Source organism: Daucus carota, chromosome 3, assembly GCF_001625215.2.
Source record: "Daucus carota subsp. sativus chromosome 3, DH1 v3.0, whole genome shotgun sequence".
Taxonomy (NCBI): Eukaryota; Viridiplantae; Streptophyta; class Magnoliopsida; order Apiales; family Apiaceae; genus Daucus; species Daucus carota.
In genome coordinates this window covers 57,720,437-57,736,353 of record NC_030383.2, presented here as the reverse complement: position 1 = coordinate 57,736,353, position 15,917 = coordinate 57,720,437, and the positions used below count along the sequence as shown (strand labels likewise).

Genomic DNA, 15,917 nt, shown 5'->3' with positions numbered 1-15,917 from the left:
AAAAAATTTGAAAAAAATATAAAAATTCAATTTTCCTCAAAAAATTATGAAAACTAAATAAAAAAATCTGAAATTTTGAAGAAACTTAAAAAAATATGGAATGTTTTTAAAAATATGAAAATGAAAAAAAAACTTCGAAAAAAATCTAAAAATTTTGTAAAAAATTCAAAAATTCAAACAAACTGGAAATCCAAAAAATTCAGACTTTTTCCAAATTCCAGATTTTTTCGAAGTTTTAAATTTTCAAAATCGAGTTTTTAAAAAAGACGAATTTTTATATTTTTTCAATTTTTATTAACGGATTCCGTTAAAGTCAACTGATACTTAACGGCACAGTGATCTAAATGCAAATTTTTTTATGTTCAGTGAGTTGACTGCAAGTAAATCCAGTTCTGTGATCTGTTTGCAAACTTTTTGAGTCATGACCCAAATTGCAACTTTGATCGATATTCGGTGATTTTTTTTGCCTATTAACCCTAATTTCTTCCCTGATTTGGCGGAATTGAAAAAAAAAAAATCCATATAATTATTTCATGTTCAACGACTTCAACTTAATTAGGTTAGCCCCGTTCCTGATACTTCACGCAATCTGAGAAGGGATCCCTATATAGTGCAATAAGAAACTTCCTAGCTAGAAAACCCGAATCGAAGACACAAACTTATCAAATTTCTGTTTTTCTCTTTCTCTTTTCGTTGTGTTGCTATAAGAAACTTCCTAGAAACCCCGAACCGAGTTTAATTTCTCTTTCCCTTTTTTTTTTTTGTAGCTCTAGTCATATCAGAAGTACTCTGTCCAACTTATAACATTGTTAAAACAACTTTTGGTAACATAGATAGAGGACACATTTCACCAATATCTGAGAAACAAGCCAGGTTACAAGATGTTTTGCATGCATATTTAACACGACATGCCTCGTGCTTTTTCCTGCGGGGCTTACAACATATCCATATATATTTGCGTTGATTTTTCTAATTCAAATTCTTGTTTTAACCTCTAGACACAAAATAAGAAAAATTACTACTAAACAATGTCACTCACCTTCTATATGTCATAATATAGCGGTCACTCTCAAACCCTACTCAATACATCCCAGCTCCACTAGCCTCCCAAGCTCTAGAATGTCCATTATTGTTCCTTGACCCTACTAGACGTCAGTTAAACCTGTCGAGGCTCATTTTGGGTCCATCCCCGGCCCGAAAACCCTTCTCATTCTATTAATACGTTTATATTTTAGTGGTTTGTATTGTAGCATGGGGAGACCTCTATCCTAGAGCTCCGATGATAAACGGATCATTTGAATTTGAGGTGTTAGGGTACAAAGATGTTATTTTACCACATACTCATACATTGATAGGTGTTTGTGTATAGAGGTGCAGGAGAGATTGGGTGCTAGCAGAGTCTTTACAAATCAAAACAGAAATCAACAGTCCACTCTCCCCTCGCCACTCGTCTCTCTCCCCCCTCTCCTCCCTCCTCCCCTCCTCGCTCACTCTCTCACCCCTCCCTCCCTCCCCCTCCCTCCCCCCTCCCTCCTCTCCCCTCCCCCCCTCCCTCCCTCTCTCTCTCTCTCTCTCTCTCTCTCCCCCCTCCCTCCCTCCCCTTCTCCCCCTCTTTCCCTCCCTCTCCCACAAATAATTAGGATGTGTACTTCACAAGCATATGCAAAATGACCCCATGCCTTTCCAGAGCAAACCTATATAACATAATGATGAGATGGAGAGAGAGAAGAATATGTAAGAAAGAGAGAGAGAATATTCTTCTATCGATCTCTCCATACACACACTTGAATTTCTGTTCACAACTTTTAGAAAAAACGTATGCAAATCGATCCCCACATCTTTTAGACAAAAGGTCCGAATACACAACAAAGAGAGAGGGAGAGATTCACTTATGTGAAAGAACTCATGAATGAAATAATAAGGACAAGAACAAGATGCCATGGAACGAAAAGAAAACTCAGCTAAAAGTAGAAATGATACCAGGAAGCTGCCATGGCTCACATGTGTGTAGGTCAATATCCATGAGAGTACCTTTAGAAACATCCTCATGTGCCACCTGAACCCCGGAGGGAGTGCAGCTCCAATGTCCCTTAAACCCATTTTATTACAATGTTTAATCTCGAGTTGGAAAATTAAGCTAATGAAGGAGCGGATATATATGCAAGACAAAGTATGCGTGTGTCCACAAGAGTCGTAAAATTCAATTTTAAACGTGTCATAAAGTTAAACATCAGTGTTGATTAAGATGAGAATCCGCAAAAGAAATATAATAGCATACAAAAAACTTGTAAGTATTAATAATTATTTTCAATCCACAGCGATGATTAATTTTAGTGAAAACCTCCAAAGTAATCCTTTTCACAGTTTGCAGCTTGATAATGGTCGCGTAAACCCCAACACAACAGAAGCGAGGAAAGAGTTAATATATAAAAGTGATACATTTGGTTCCAGTTCGAAATAACTAACGAGGGACAGGACAAATATTCTACTACAAATGAAAACTTAAATTTGGATGAAATCGATCGGTGTTCAATCTTGAGGGTATTATAAAAACCTTACCGAAGTACATATATGATTATTCTAATATTAATATATTACCAAAGTTTGTTATTTACAAATATATATATATATATATATATATATATATGTATAATATAATAATAAATGTTAAAAATAATTGTATACATATAATAATAGGCTTAAAATATAATCAGAAAACCACTAACGTTCTGTTGCAGATGTCTATATTTTACATAAATTTTTATGATCCAAATCTAAAGGTTCTAACTTCTAAGATTCTCTCTCTAATGGTTCTTTAGAACATGATCCGTAATATATTAACTAATATAGACAAGGTAAATAATTTATATTTCGATTTAGATATGACTATATGAGATATAAATGTTATTTATATCTCAAAAAATAGTACTACTAAATGATACAAACTTGCAGTTTGATACTCCTTCCTTCCCCCGACTCGGTACCTTAATTTTAAGCACTTGAGACTCCTATAAAATATAGTTTCATAATATTTTTTTTAAAAAATTTTGAAATAAAATTTGATGTTTAAATTTTTATTAAAAAAGATAAATTAAAAAACGTTATTGAACTATATATACTTTACAAGATTATCAAAATGCATGCAAACAGTGAACGTAATATCTTTTTTTTTGTTCCAAAAATAATTTTGAGGTCCAATCTACGACCGGAAATGGACTCTTACTGTCGCTTATTTCTAAAAATACAAATATTATATTCTTTTGTGAAACTACGTGTTTATTTTATTATAAATAGAGAATGTTAAACCTAGCTCCCACAAATACATAATTCTAGAAATTAATAAGCCTCGTCAAAAAAGAAGACAAACATCAACTATTATTTACATAGTGCTAGCCTGGTCGACCATATATAATAAAATGATTTCTGTTTTTATCATACGAAATAATCTGTCATATTTCAGAATCATGCATACTACTAAATCAAGTGACATTTAGCGAACCGTATAAGTTTAGCTAAGTGGATTTCAATTATTTATCATATATACGGTCCTTATAAAATATGAATAGTCATTCATATTTATATAGTATATAGGGCCGGTATACATCTTTAAGTGTACCATACTCCTTAATAAGCTGCAAACTTCCATATAAATCTTGAAAAACATATAGAAAATCATGTACGCAGCCGATATAGAATACATTAATTAATCATACAGTTAAGTCCCATCTTTTCAATCTTCATCACAAAAGAATAATTAGGTTGGTGAATCTCCAACGTGGGGTCGAAAATAATTCAACAGGCTTGCCATTGATCAAGCACGACATCGAAAATAATATATTTAATGAGTTTAGCGGGATAGTAAAATGAAATATAAATACTCCCTCCATCTCATATTATATATTATGTTATGTGTCTTGTTTTGACTAATGTACGGTCAAATTGACTAAATTTTGACCGATAATTAAAAAAAATTAATTAAGCATTAAAATACATTTTAAAGCATATTAGATCTATTTTCTACAATATAAATTTTAAAATTTTATTAAATATATAATTTATTTAAGTTGTGATCAAAATTTTGTCAATTTGACTACAAAATAGTCAAAACAAGACGCATAATATGAGATGGAGTGAGTAGAATAAAAGAACAAGACGCATAATATGAGATGGAGTGAGTAGAATAAAAGAGTGTAATCTTGTCATTTTTCTTGTCTCTTCCAAAATTTATATTTTGATAAAAGATATACAGTTTAATATATAATCTTCCTAATATATTAGAACATTTTCAACGATTTTGATTAAATCACACAGGTAAAATATGAGGTAAAATTTGTACACTTTCTAGATATCATTATTAGGGCTTTTTTCAAACATGCCCAGCACCGCAGCTAATAATTACAGTAGTAAAACCAGACAAAACCATGTATATCTGTCACAACGTGCAATCATCTATTAAAATGATTAAAATTGTGTATAGTAGATTTTGACAAGAGGTCGAGCTAATTATACATACTTAGGTAAAAGTATTGCTGAAATGGGACCTCCAACTCTCCAAGGTTCAATTGTTTGTGTAAGTTGGCGATCATTCTGCCTAGCCCCTGATTCTATACCATATTTAGACATTATTTGACCCTTATTTTAAAATTTTAAAAAATGTAATTTATCTTCAAATTTTCTTGTTTTTGATAAAAAATTAGACATTAAATTTTTATTTTAAAAAATAAAATTAAAACAACTTATAAAAGAATATATTTTATAAAGATTTTAAAATACATGTTCAGCCCTCCCAAGCACAGAAGATGGGACTGATCAGGGATCTCATGATATCAACCACATCGAAATTTTATGCCACGTACGTGTAGGGTTCTTCCTTAATAATCTGCCGACTTATCACACAAAGTGAACAATCATGCATGTACAATTTTGATGCACGGTTCCAATGATAGTTTTCATACATTTTTTCGTTTGTGACCCTGAATAGCTAGCCAATGAAAAGTATCAATGAAGCGTTTCGAATCTATAGGGTTTATCTATATTTGAAATTGATGATAGTGATTTCTGTCTTGAACTACACACAAAATGCATGGATGGAATCGGAGAATTGTCCGACACTCCTCGCAACTATAAGACAGATATAACATGAATAATATAAAAACCACTGCACCAATTCTGACCAATTACGACGGATATCTTACGACAGAAAAAGCGGAGCGCCAAACTTACGACGGAACACCATCATTCGTCGTATGTTCTCGTCAATACTTACGACGTACCAACCTTCCGTCGTATGATTCGGTAGAATTCAGGCACGACCTAATAAAATATAATAAATTTTTTCCCGCGAAAAAAACCGTCGTAAAGAACTGTCTTAAGTTAACATACCTACCTAATTAAAGACAAAAAATAAATGAAAATAAAGTGGTTTTCAGTTCCGTCGTAATTATGCCGTCGTAAGTTAACATATCTACCTGATTAAAGATAAAAAATAAATGAAAATGAAATGGTTTTTCGTTTCCGTCGTAATTTAACCGTCGTAAGTTTACTGTCTAATTAAAGAGAAAAAATAAATGAAAATAATATGGATTTCGTTTCTGTCGTAATTATGCCGTCGTAAGTTCATAGGATTATATAATTATATCTGTTTTAGAAAAAGAAAATAAATGAGAATTATAAGTTTTAGTTTCCCGTCGTAATTTAACCGTCGTAAGTTAACATATCTACCTAATTAAAGACAAAAATTAACTGAAAATAAAATGATTTTCTTTTCCGTCGTAAGTTCATATAATTATATTTGTTTTAGAAAAGGAAAATAAATGAGAATTATAAGTTTTATTTTTCGTCGTAAGTTAACATACCTACCTAATTAAAGACAAAAAATAAATAAAAATAAAATGGTTTTCAGTTCCATCATAATTATGCCGTCGTAAGTTAACATATCTACCTGATTAAAGACAAAAAATAAATAAAAGTAAAATGACTTTCATTTCTGTCGTAATTTAACCGTCGTAAGTTAATATATCTACCTAATTAAAGAGAAAAAAATAAACGGAAATAAAATGATTTTTCTATTCCGTCGTAATTACGCCGTCGTAAGTTCATATAATTATATCTGTTTTAGAAAAGGAAAATAAATGAGAATCATAAGTTTTATTATATACTAATTTAAAATCAAACCATAATTTTACTTAATTACTAATTTTCCGAAAAGGATCAAGTACACACTATCTCCGTCAACCTATACACATTCATATGGAAAATTCATGTGGACAAGCACAATCTTCGTGTCTAATTAAAAGACAAATCACGACGTGAATGAGAGTACGTCGTATCTAGCTAAAAAGATAGAAAACAAGCAAAAATATAAGTGAAAACACGACTGAAGCTTACGTTCCCAGGTTTCACCATTCATTATTGATGAGTTACAAGGACATGAAAGCTCTCCTCGACAGTCTTGCACGAATGCAGCCGCAATTTGTGATCTAACAGAGACGCAGTTGTATCAATTATTTCAGAAAACAATCAGATACATATGATTCATGTATACCTAGTGAACACAAGGGTAGCCACGCATCTAACACTGCTCAACATATTCCTTGGGTTTGTCTATTTTCTACTCCCTCCGTCTTGTTTATGTTTGTACGCCTTTTAAGACTCGTATAAATATAAGGGTGTTTGGTTGCAAGAAGCAGCATGCAGAAGCTGCTTCTGGCTTCTGCATTTCTTGACTCGTTTGTGTAAATTAGTAGAAACTTTTAAGAAGCTAAGAATGCTAGCTTTTCACTCACAGCTTCTACTTCTTTTTCAAACACTTTATTAACTTATTTACTTCTCACTTCTATTCCACTTCTTTAATTTAAGCACGAAGTCACTTATTTCAAGTTAACTCAAACGGCCCCATAGTTTTATAACATTTTTTAATAAAAATTAAATGTCAAATTTTTATTCAGGGAAAAAAATTAAAAAAATATTATCAAACTATATACTTTATAGAAGGCTCAAAATGCATGTCAAAAAAAATAAAGAACCTGCTTAATTATTTATTCTCTCAGTAGGTAAACAACTAGATATAGACATTCAAAATGTCTTATATATGCATGTAACAGTTGTATCAACAGTTAGGGATGCTTAAGCTCCCCCTGCTCTTTCTAGATCCGCAGCTGCATATATGCGTATAAACATTTTGACCACAAGTTTATACATGTCTAAGAATGTTACATTGTTCTATTGCATGTGTCATTTTGAAGGTGGGATCTTTGGGAAAATTCTATAGAGTCGGAAATTTTTAACACATACGGAGAACATGCTGCATAAACCTAACGTAATGGGCAAAATGAGGATTCAGAGTTTCATGTATTCACTGCTTCTCAGAACTGATTACAGAAATGAAAGACAAAAGTATTATGTACAAAATGAAGAAATTAATTCACATGACGTACAATGAAACTAGAAAATGCGTGTTATGCACAATCTTTTACAAGTCTTATAAATATTTTACCTACATATATTTTTTATATTTTCTATTATATGATGTATTTAATTTGGTTAAATTGCTGGATATATAATTAATCACAATGCCCAATCAGAGGAAAAGGCAGTAGTCATCTTCAAATTTCATGTCCTCCATACTTGAAGCCATTCCATCTCCCATAGTGCTCTCTTCAAACTCCATATCCAATAAGAATCCATAAGGGTCTTCGTCGTCGCACTTCGACTTTATCATGATCATTTCGCTGAGATCATCTGTGTGAAACTGATGAGAGAGCTGGAGGAAATTAGGGTTTAATTGAGAAAAGGTTTGGAGAGTATTAGGGTTTTGGTGATGAGGTGCAGGGTTTTGGGAACTTGGAATTTGGTGAAGATGATAATTATTTTTATTAAAAGGAGCTGGAAGCATAATTTGAGCAGCATTAGGAAAAATGTCACCACCAGCTGTTGCCTCAGAATGACACACATTTTGTGGGCTCAGTTCAGTGCTGCTTTCTGTCTTTGATTTGTAAAAGACTCTGCATAGCACCCAGTCTTCCTGCATATATAAATACATGTACATTAAATATCGGTCGGTCATAATCCTGTTTCTCCACGTTAGGTAAATTAGGAGAAAGTTTGAAAACGTGCATTCAATTTCAAATGATAGATTTCAAATAACAGAATTTGAGTTATCATTCAAATTCTCAAGTTTATACTGATATATGAATGTCCTGGATTTCATTTGAAATCCAATACATATTCTCAAACAAGTAATTTGCTCAAATTCAGAAAGCAAATGAAAATCAGGTTACCAAACGAACCATAAAATATTTCAATTAAAAAAAATAAGCAAAGTATGGAACAACAATATGTATATGTCTGATGTTGCAAGGCCAGCAGGGAAAAGCACAAGGTGTGTCGGTGTAAGGAATGCATGCAAATATCTTGTTAACATGGCTTGTTTCTAAGATGGTGAAATGTGTCTTGTATTTATGTTTTCAAAAGTTGTTTTAGCATAAAAAAGTTTGGCAAAAAGTACTTCTGATATGACTAGAGCAACAACAAGAAAAGGTTGGAAATAAAGAAGAGTCCTCTAGGAAGTTTCTTATGGCAAAGTTTGTCTGCGTTTCAGTTTTTTAAGGCTGAATTCCAAAAGGGTGAAAGTTTTGAATCGTATTGAGTTTAAATCAATAGCTGATACATAGGTTGCGTTTGAGTGATGTTTCAAGAGTACGAGAAATTTCATTGCACAAAAAACGGCTATTTTCGACCAAATTTTCGTTGTAGTATTTCGTTTGGATAAGATTTATATACAGGTAACAACATGTGATACTTCCTCCGTCCCAATTTATTTGTCTTGTTTGATTTTTTATGGTAAAAATGACCAAACTTTGACTGAAATTTACATATATAAAGTAATTAAAAAAAATTATAAAAGATATATTAATAGAATCTACATCTATTCTACTTTAAAATATATTTTATTTGATTTTCAAGATTATATAAGAATAATTACTAATTATCAGTCTAAGTTTGGTCAATTTGACGACAAGAAGTTAAACAAAACAGATAAATTGGGACGGAGGGTGTAATTAATAATTTTTAATAAATTAATATATAGAATGGATGCGGAAAAACAACAGATGAGTTTTACCTTGGGAGGGATTAGGGGATTTTCGAGACGAAATTCATGCATGATCCAGCCAGTTTTGACGCCATTAGGAGCTCTATTTTTGTAGAAAACCAGTGTCTTTCTCATCCCAACAATGCAATTAGTCCTTGGATCCACCACTGTCCGATCTTTCCCAGTGGCTTTCCAGTATCCAGACGTGGTGGCTCTATTTGTTCGAAATCCGGTCGCATACTTCCGATCTCTGAAGCTGAAGAAGTACCAGTCTGTTGAATTCAGCTTTGCCGCATCTTCAAAATCATTACCAAGAGACGACGCATACATGTCAGGGAAAGATTAATACTATACGAACATATATTGTGGAAATTAAAAAGAGTTGAAAGAATTTTAGCTAGGAGCATATTAATAATTATAAGGTGGGGTATTAATATATAACTATTATATAACAAACAATTGGACAGAGATTCTGGAATTATTAGTACTGTTTTTTATTGCAACAGGGCTGGTTTGATTTGAGAGAAAGCTCACATGTAAGATTTGGAAGTGATCCTCTGCTTTTTAATATTAGAAAAAATATTGTCGTTATTGTGCATAATTAAATTGTAAGATTCGTGGCCCATGCAGCAGGAATATAGATGTACACTGCTGCAAGCCATGGTGCAGTAATATACTTTTGTAGGGCAGGGTTGCATCTCTATCTCTCTCCCTCCCTCCCACTCTCTCTCACATTTTTGATCTGATATGTCTCCCTCACTCCCTTGTATGGGCTCCCAATCAATAACATGTAATCTTGAATAGTATGCCTTGTACAATAATTAGTTGAAGAAAAAGAGAGCACCGGTAGTTCCAATCCTATAAAATCTTTAGCTAAAATTTTACGTGCAATGTCAAAAATAAAACCTATAGATGATATGTACAAATTTCACCATTCCAATAATACAAATCTTTGTCTATAATTATAAATGTCGTTATATTTGGCGAGAAACATGCAGTAATATTCCACATCATCCGTATGATATTGAAATAATATAATCTATTTATACTAATATGAAATAATAACATATCGTTTTTAGAATATACACAACCAATAAAGCCATTATCATCAAAATAAAATATTTTACAAAGTTAGCAAATTTTGCATAACGTCTGATAAGTTTCGCTTTAGCGAACCATTTTTAACCAACACTAATCGGAGATGCTATAAGAGTGGACTATAATTTATCTAAATGTTAAGATTTATTTATTCTCGTCTTTTCTAACACCCTGAGATTTTAGAAAAATGTTGTAGGAAAGCTAACGCGGGTAGAAAAACTATCTTTTGCTAGCTACTAGAATATATCTCTCCGGAATCACAAATAACTCATAGAATGATGTTAATTAGGGTTATATGTATACTGCATACAGAACACAAGCAAACGTTATTCTATTCTATACAATCTCAGCTTTTTTTCCCCCTCATAAGAGAGAGACTCATGAAAGAATGAAAACATTTGAGATATTCTGTCTCCCTCCACACACATATACAAAGTTAATTTCTGTGTACAGCACATGCAAGTTGATCCCCACACCTTTTAGAGAAATTTCACAAATACATAATGAAAGAAATAATAAGGACAAGAACAAGATGGCATGGAAGTGAAAAGAAAACTCCACTAAAAGTAGAAATGATACCAGGAAGCTGCCATGGCTCACATGTGTGAAGGTCAATATCCACTAGAGTACCTTTGGAAACATCCTCATGTGCCACCTTTTTGTGAAGATAATGGCACACTAATTCTTCATCACTCGGATAAAATCTGAACCCCGGAGGGAGTGCAGCTCCGATGTCCCTTAAACCCATTTTTTTACGATTTTTGATTTCGATTTCGAGATATCTAAGTAAGGAGTTGGTGCACGGTTCTGAGAAAGCTAATGAAGGAGAGAATATATATAGAGGAGAGAGCAAGGGAAGAAACAGACTGAGAGAGACGGGCTTGATAAGGGATCAGTTCCTGCTAATTGTGTAAATTTTGTGGATATTGTGGGGGATTTCAAGTAAAAGAAATTTGTTTTTGAGTGCAAAGAACATGTAATAATTCATGCCCTAATAATTACTCATTTATATATTTCATTCATAAGAAAAAAAAATTTAAAATAATTTGTGAAACTATATCTTATAGAAGTCTTGAAATATATGTCTAAATTCTATCTGAAACGTCTGCTATTAAAAGAAACAACTAAAGATTAGGTTGAATTTAAATAAATAATTAATCATACTGGAGTTATTAGAAAACCTCCAAAATAATCCTTTTCACTTCAGGCATATCTGGTTGTAGCTGGGTGATGGCCGCATAAATCCAAACAACAAGAAGCATTTAGGATTAGGTACAAAATATATTATAAGATCAACATGCATATGCAGGAGCAGAACTAAAACAAATTAACCAGTTTCTTTTCTAAATTGTGTTGAAAACTTACACAATGATTATGGTGCTATAAATATATTAAAGGTATTTCGATTTTGAATCTCACAAGATTTACTAATTATTTATTAATTATTTTGTATAAAACAATAATGTTATAATATTATAATATATGAGATGAAAACTTAATAAATGTTGCTTCCGACTATTTACTTTGAGTAAATTAACATATGTATAAAAGGTAAGGTAATATTTGTTGAGAGGACCTATTCCCGGCCATAAGGCTAGTCAGGTCGACTAGACATAACAATAACAATAAAATAATGCTATATTAATCAAACCAACCTGTCATACTCATAAATCATAGTACTAGATCAAGTGACATTTAACAAACCGTGTAAGTTTGGCCAAGTGGAATTTCAATTATTTATCATATGGTTCTGAAATGTGTATAGTCATTCGTATATATATATATGATATGTTACGTATATACGTAGGGCCTATACATATTCATGCATATATCTTAAGGGGTGTCGGGGAAGTCTCGAACTTATGATTAATGTTGGGAAGGCATTATACCACAAACATGTTTTTGGCTCGTCAAGAATATATATGCCGTGGTTAGAATTATACTATTTTTTAATATATTGAGCGTTTTTTAATTATTGGACAGAAAAATGATCTCGTCTGCTTACATTCATGCAACGGATACATCATATGATAGGGACCAGCACCCTATGATAAGAGGGGCAACCATGAGTTCAAACTATTGTTTGAAATCATATTATTGAAGGAAATATTTAATTAGGGAAGAAAATGTTTTAGAATATATATAAGTTTTTTAGTACAAAACAAATTAACTTCACATATTCACATCAAAAATTACAAATCATATCTTTACATAAGAAGACAACTAGTATTATATTGTATCACGTCTCATTATTTTAGAAGTTGGTGTCTGATCCGATTAATCGCCTATTAATTCATGCTCCATAATTTATCGAATGATTAAATTTCCGATTATTTGATTAAACATCCAACTAAATTCTGATTAGTCCAATTAATTCTTCTTAATTCTCATGTTGTAATAAATTAATATTTGTCCAGCTATCTCTTATATTATTTGATTATAAATTTCGAATTAATGTTTGTCTTAGACGGGGTCCTCTTTTATGCTTTTACAAAAACTACAGATCACATTTATATGAATCTTGAAAGACATATAGAAAATTCTGAACGCGGCCGTATATAGAATATGTTAATCATTCAGTTAAGTAGCATCTTTTCAATACTGAATCACATAAAAATAATTAGGTATCTGAATCCCCAACAGCGGGGTCGAAAATAAATTAAAAAGGCCTCCCAATGATCAAGCATGACGGCGACGTCGCACATCACAAGTTAAGTTAATGAGTTTTGTCGGGATGGTTGATAAATACATACGTACAGAGAATTTTGGGTTCTTATGGATTAATCTGGATAACATAAGCTCAACTATACATGCGAAGAGAGGTAGCAATATGATTGTAAAATTATTGAACCAATTCAAATAAATTAAAATTGTGAATTTGGATTAATATGAAATCACATTAGAAAAATAGATTTGGTTTGGTTTGTAGTTTCAAATTTCTCACATAATATGGAACTAACCATATTTGTATCTCTCTTTTAAGATTTCTTATAATTCCTTTTTTTTTGCTAGTTACAACACACACACACCTCGTGATTTGAACTCGTGACTTTTTTTGGAGAAGTCAAGAACTCGAACCACTACATCAACTCACACACCGAACACACACTATTGTTGTATTTACTATTTATTAATATATGATTTAGAAATAATTTTGGTTCATTTATCCAAACTAAATTCATTATATGAGAACCAAAACCAAACCTTTATATATGAGGAGCGACATTGGCCCTGTTTGGAAAATAATTAATACGTTGATAGCGGTTAGGTGTTAGCGGATTGAATTAAATGTTTTGACCAGCTGTTTGAAATAGATGTTTTGACTAGCGGATTGAATTAGCGTTTTTTTGTAAAACTGTTTGGTAAATAGCTGTTTGATTAGTTTTTTTATGACAAATACCAAAACCTATAATTCAAAAAACTCCTCAAAGTAGCTTTTTAAAAATTAGCTTTTTGAACTCAAACCTCTATTTCAGCCCGCCAACTATCAAAAACTACCATTATCGGATTGAAATTATCAAACCCCTAAAATACCGGCCCCAAACCTCTAATTTTATCCTAAACCGTTAACTTCCAAACACGGCTATTATATTTGATCTTAAACACTTTCTAAATATTTATTAGTTTCATATTATTATGATATTGTCAGTTGTATACTATATCATGACCTCATGTTAATATTAGTTTTCATATCCCAAAATCAACTTCTTAACGTGATTCTAATTCAATTTTTAAGACCGTGAAAGGTGCATTAGGTTCTTATTTTCAAACCGCGCAACACCTATTAGCTATACATTAATATGATATTGTATGTTTGGAACTGTGACAAACCGACATGTATTTAGTTTTGAAATCCTCCCAAAAATTACCATATCAATAGAATTATTATTCACTTGCATTCCAAATTTTATTTTTATATCTACAATTCGGGACATAGAGCCTATTTGCCTGGGATTAAAGTCATCTATGGCTTTAAGCTTAAAAATGTCTGTTTGTGTAACAAATTAAAAGTCGGCTTAAAGTCAGAAATAAGTCAGAAACTGCTTTAAAGCCGGAAGTTAGTATGACGTACTTTTTTGAGTGACTAATTGTTTTGTATTTTTTTTAATAAAAATTACTCCTAAGTCATAAATTACTCATAAATCACTTTTATTTTTATTATTATATTTTTAATATTTCATAAATCCTTAACAAGAGTCAAAATTAATCAAACAAACATTTTAAACTCTCAGCTTATCACATAAGTCCATTAAATCACACGTCACGTTAGGTCATAAGGTACATAAACTCAGCCAAACAGGCTTATAGTAAGTTAAGTCAAACGTCACATTAAGTTATAAGTGAGCCAAACGGGGTCACAGCGAGTCTAGGCCTGCCTTGTTGAGATTCAAAAGGGCCTTCAAATAATAGTGAGTATTACGTATAGTACAATGATCAGTCCTTTCTCTTAATGTGCAAACAGATAGACACCTAAAATTCGATATTGAATTTAGCCATTGCTGCAAAAAGAATATTTAATGTATTTGTTATCAACGCCAATATTACTTGCTACCTTCTAACATGCCCTCAATTTTTAAGGACAATATAAATGTTTATCAAATTACTTGATTTTCCAGAATTTTCATTTTGGAAGTTAATAAGGACACTATTCTATGTTGTCTACAGCCAATAAATAATTAAAACCAGACAAAACCGTATCTGTCACAACGTGCAATCATCTATAAAATGATTGGAATTGTGTAGTAGATTTTGACAAGGGCTCCACATATTTAGCTCAAGATCATTTATTTGTATAGTCGGAGATCATCTTAGTTTCAGGTCAAGATCAGAAGATAATTAACCACCTGAAAATCTCTAGCTATAGCCACGTAGCTAGGGTTCTTCCTTATCTCACAAGTGAACAACAATCATGCATGTAAATTACAATATGCATAGTTCCAATATTATCTTTCAAATGAAACCATAAATAGGAGATAAAAAGTATATATGAAGTGTTTCGAATCTATAGGGTTCATCAATATTTGAAATTAGTGATAGTGATTTCTACCTTGCACTACACACAAACTGCATGCATGTGGATGGTAGAGGAGAAGTGATCAAGACTCCTCACAGGCTAGCATATACGGTGGCCATGATTGTATTATATAATTGATAATAAATAATTGCATGCTTGATTCTCTCATATATAGCAAGTGATTATTAATTATTAATTTCTGACAATAATAAAATTTAAGATCTGAAGTTCCTCAGATAGTATAAAATACTACAATTGTAAGTGTAGTGAACTAAGATAGAAACAACAAAACATAATTATACACGAACTGTTCTATTATAAAATGTGCGATAGTTTATCATGTGATAATTCGATGAACTTTCAGTCGGCCTCACATCTTATTAAGAACATATACTGATATATAAATTGTTTAAATTGATTTAACTAATCAAGTCACTTATTTTTTTTGAAAGAAATATACTATAATTGTATACTTTTCTACAAAAGAAATTAATTCTACATATAAGAAATATTAAGTTCCTTAATTTTTCAAATTAATTACCTATAAAGTTTTAATCAATATAATTTTTTAAATATTTTAACATATATATAATAAATTTTTCCAATCATATATACGTACCCTATTTTCTAATTATTCTAGTTGAATTATAAAACCAAAACTAACAAACCCATTTACTAATTAAAAAATATAAACACAGATCATGAGGTGAATAA

General features: G+C 31.6%; 1 protein-coding gene across 1 annotated transcript; it reads right to left on the bottom strand.

The window, feature by feature from the left end:
* Window positions 1-7,322: 7,322 nt before the first annotated feature.
* Window positions 7,323-11,076, bottom strand: LOC108213122 (protein CUP-SHAPED COTYLEDON 3). The gene is made up of 3 exons (XM_017384862.2): window positions 10,769-11,076; window positions 9,122-9,387; window positions 7,323-8,023 (listed from the first exon to the last, which is right to left on the bottom strand). The coding sequence occupies exons 1-3, from the start codon at window positions 10,935-10,937 to the stop codon at window positions 7,580-7,582; spliced, it is 879 nt and encodes a 292-aa protein (XP_017240351.1). The 5' UTR covers window positions 10,938-11,076; the 3' UTR covers window positions 7,323-7,579.
* Window positions 11,077-15,917: the final 4,841 nt, after the last annotated feature.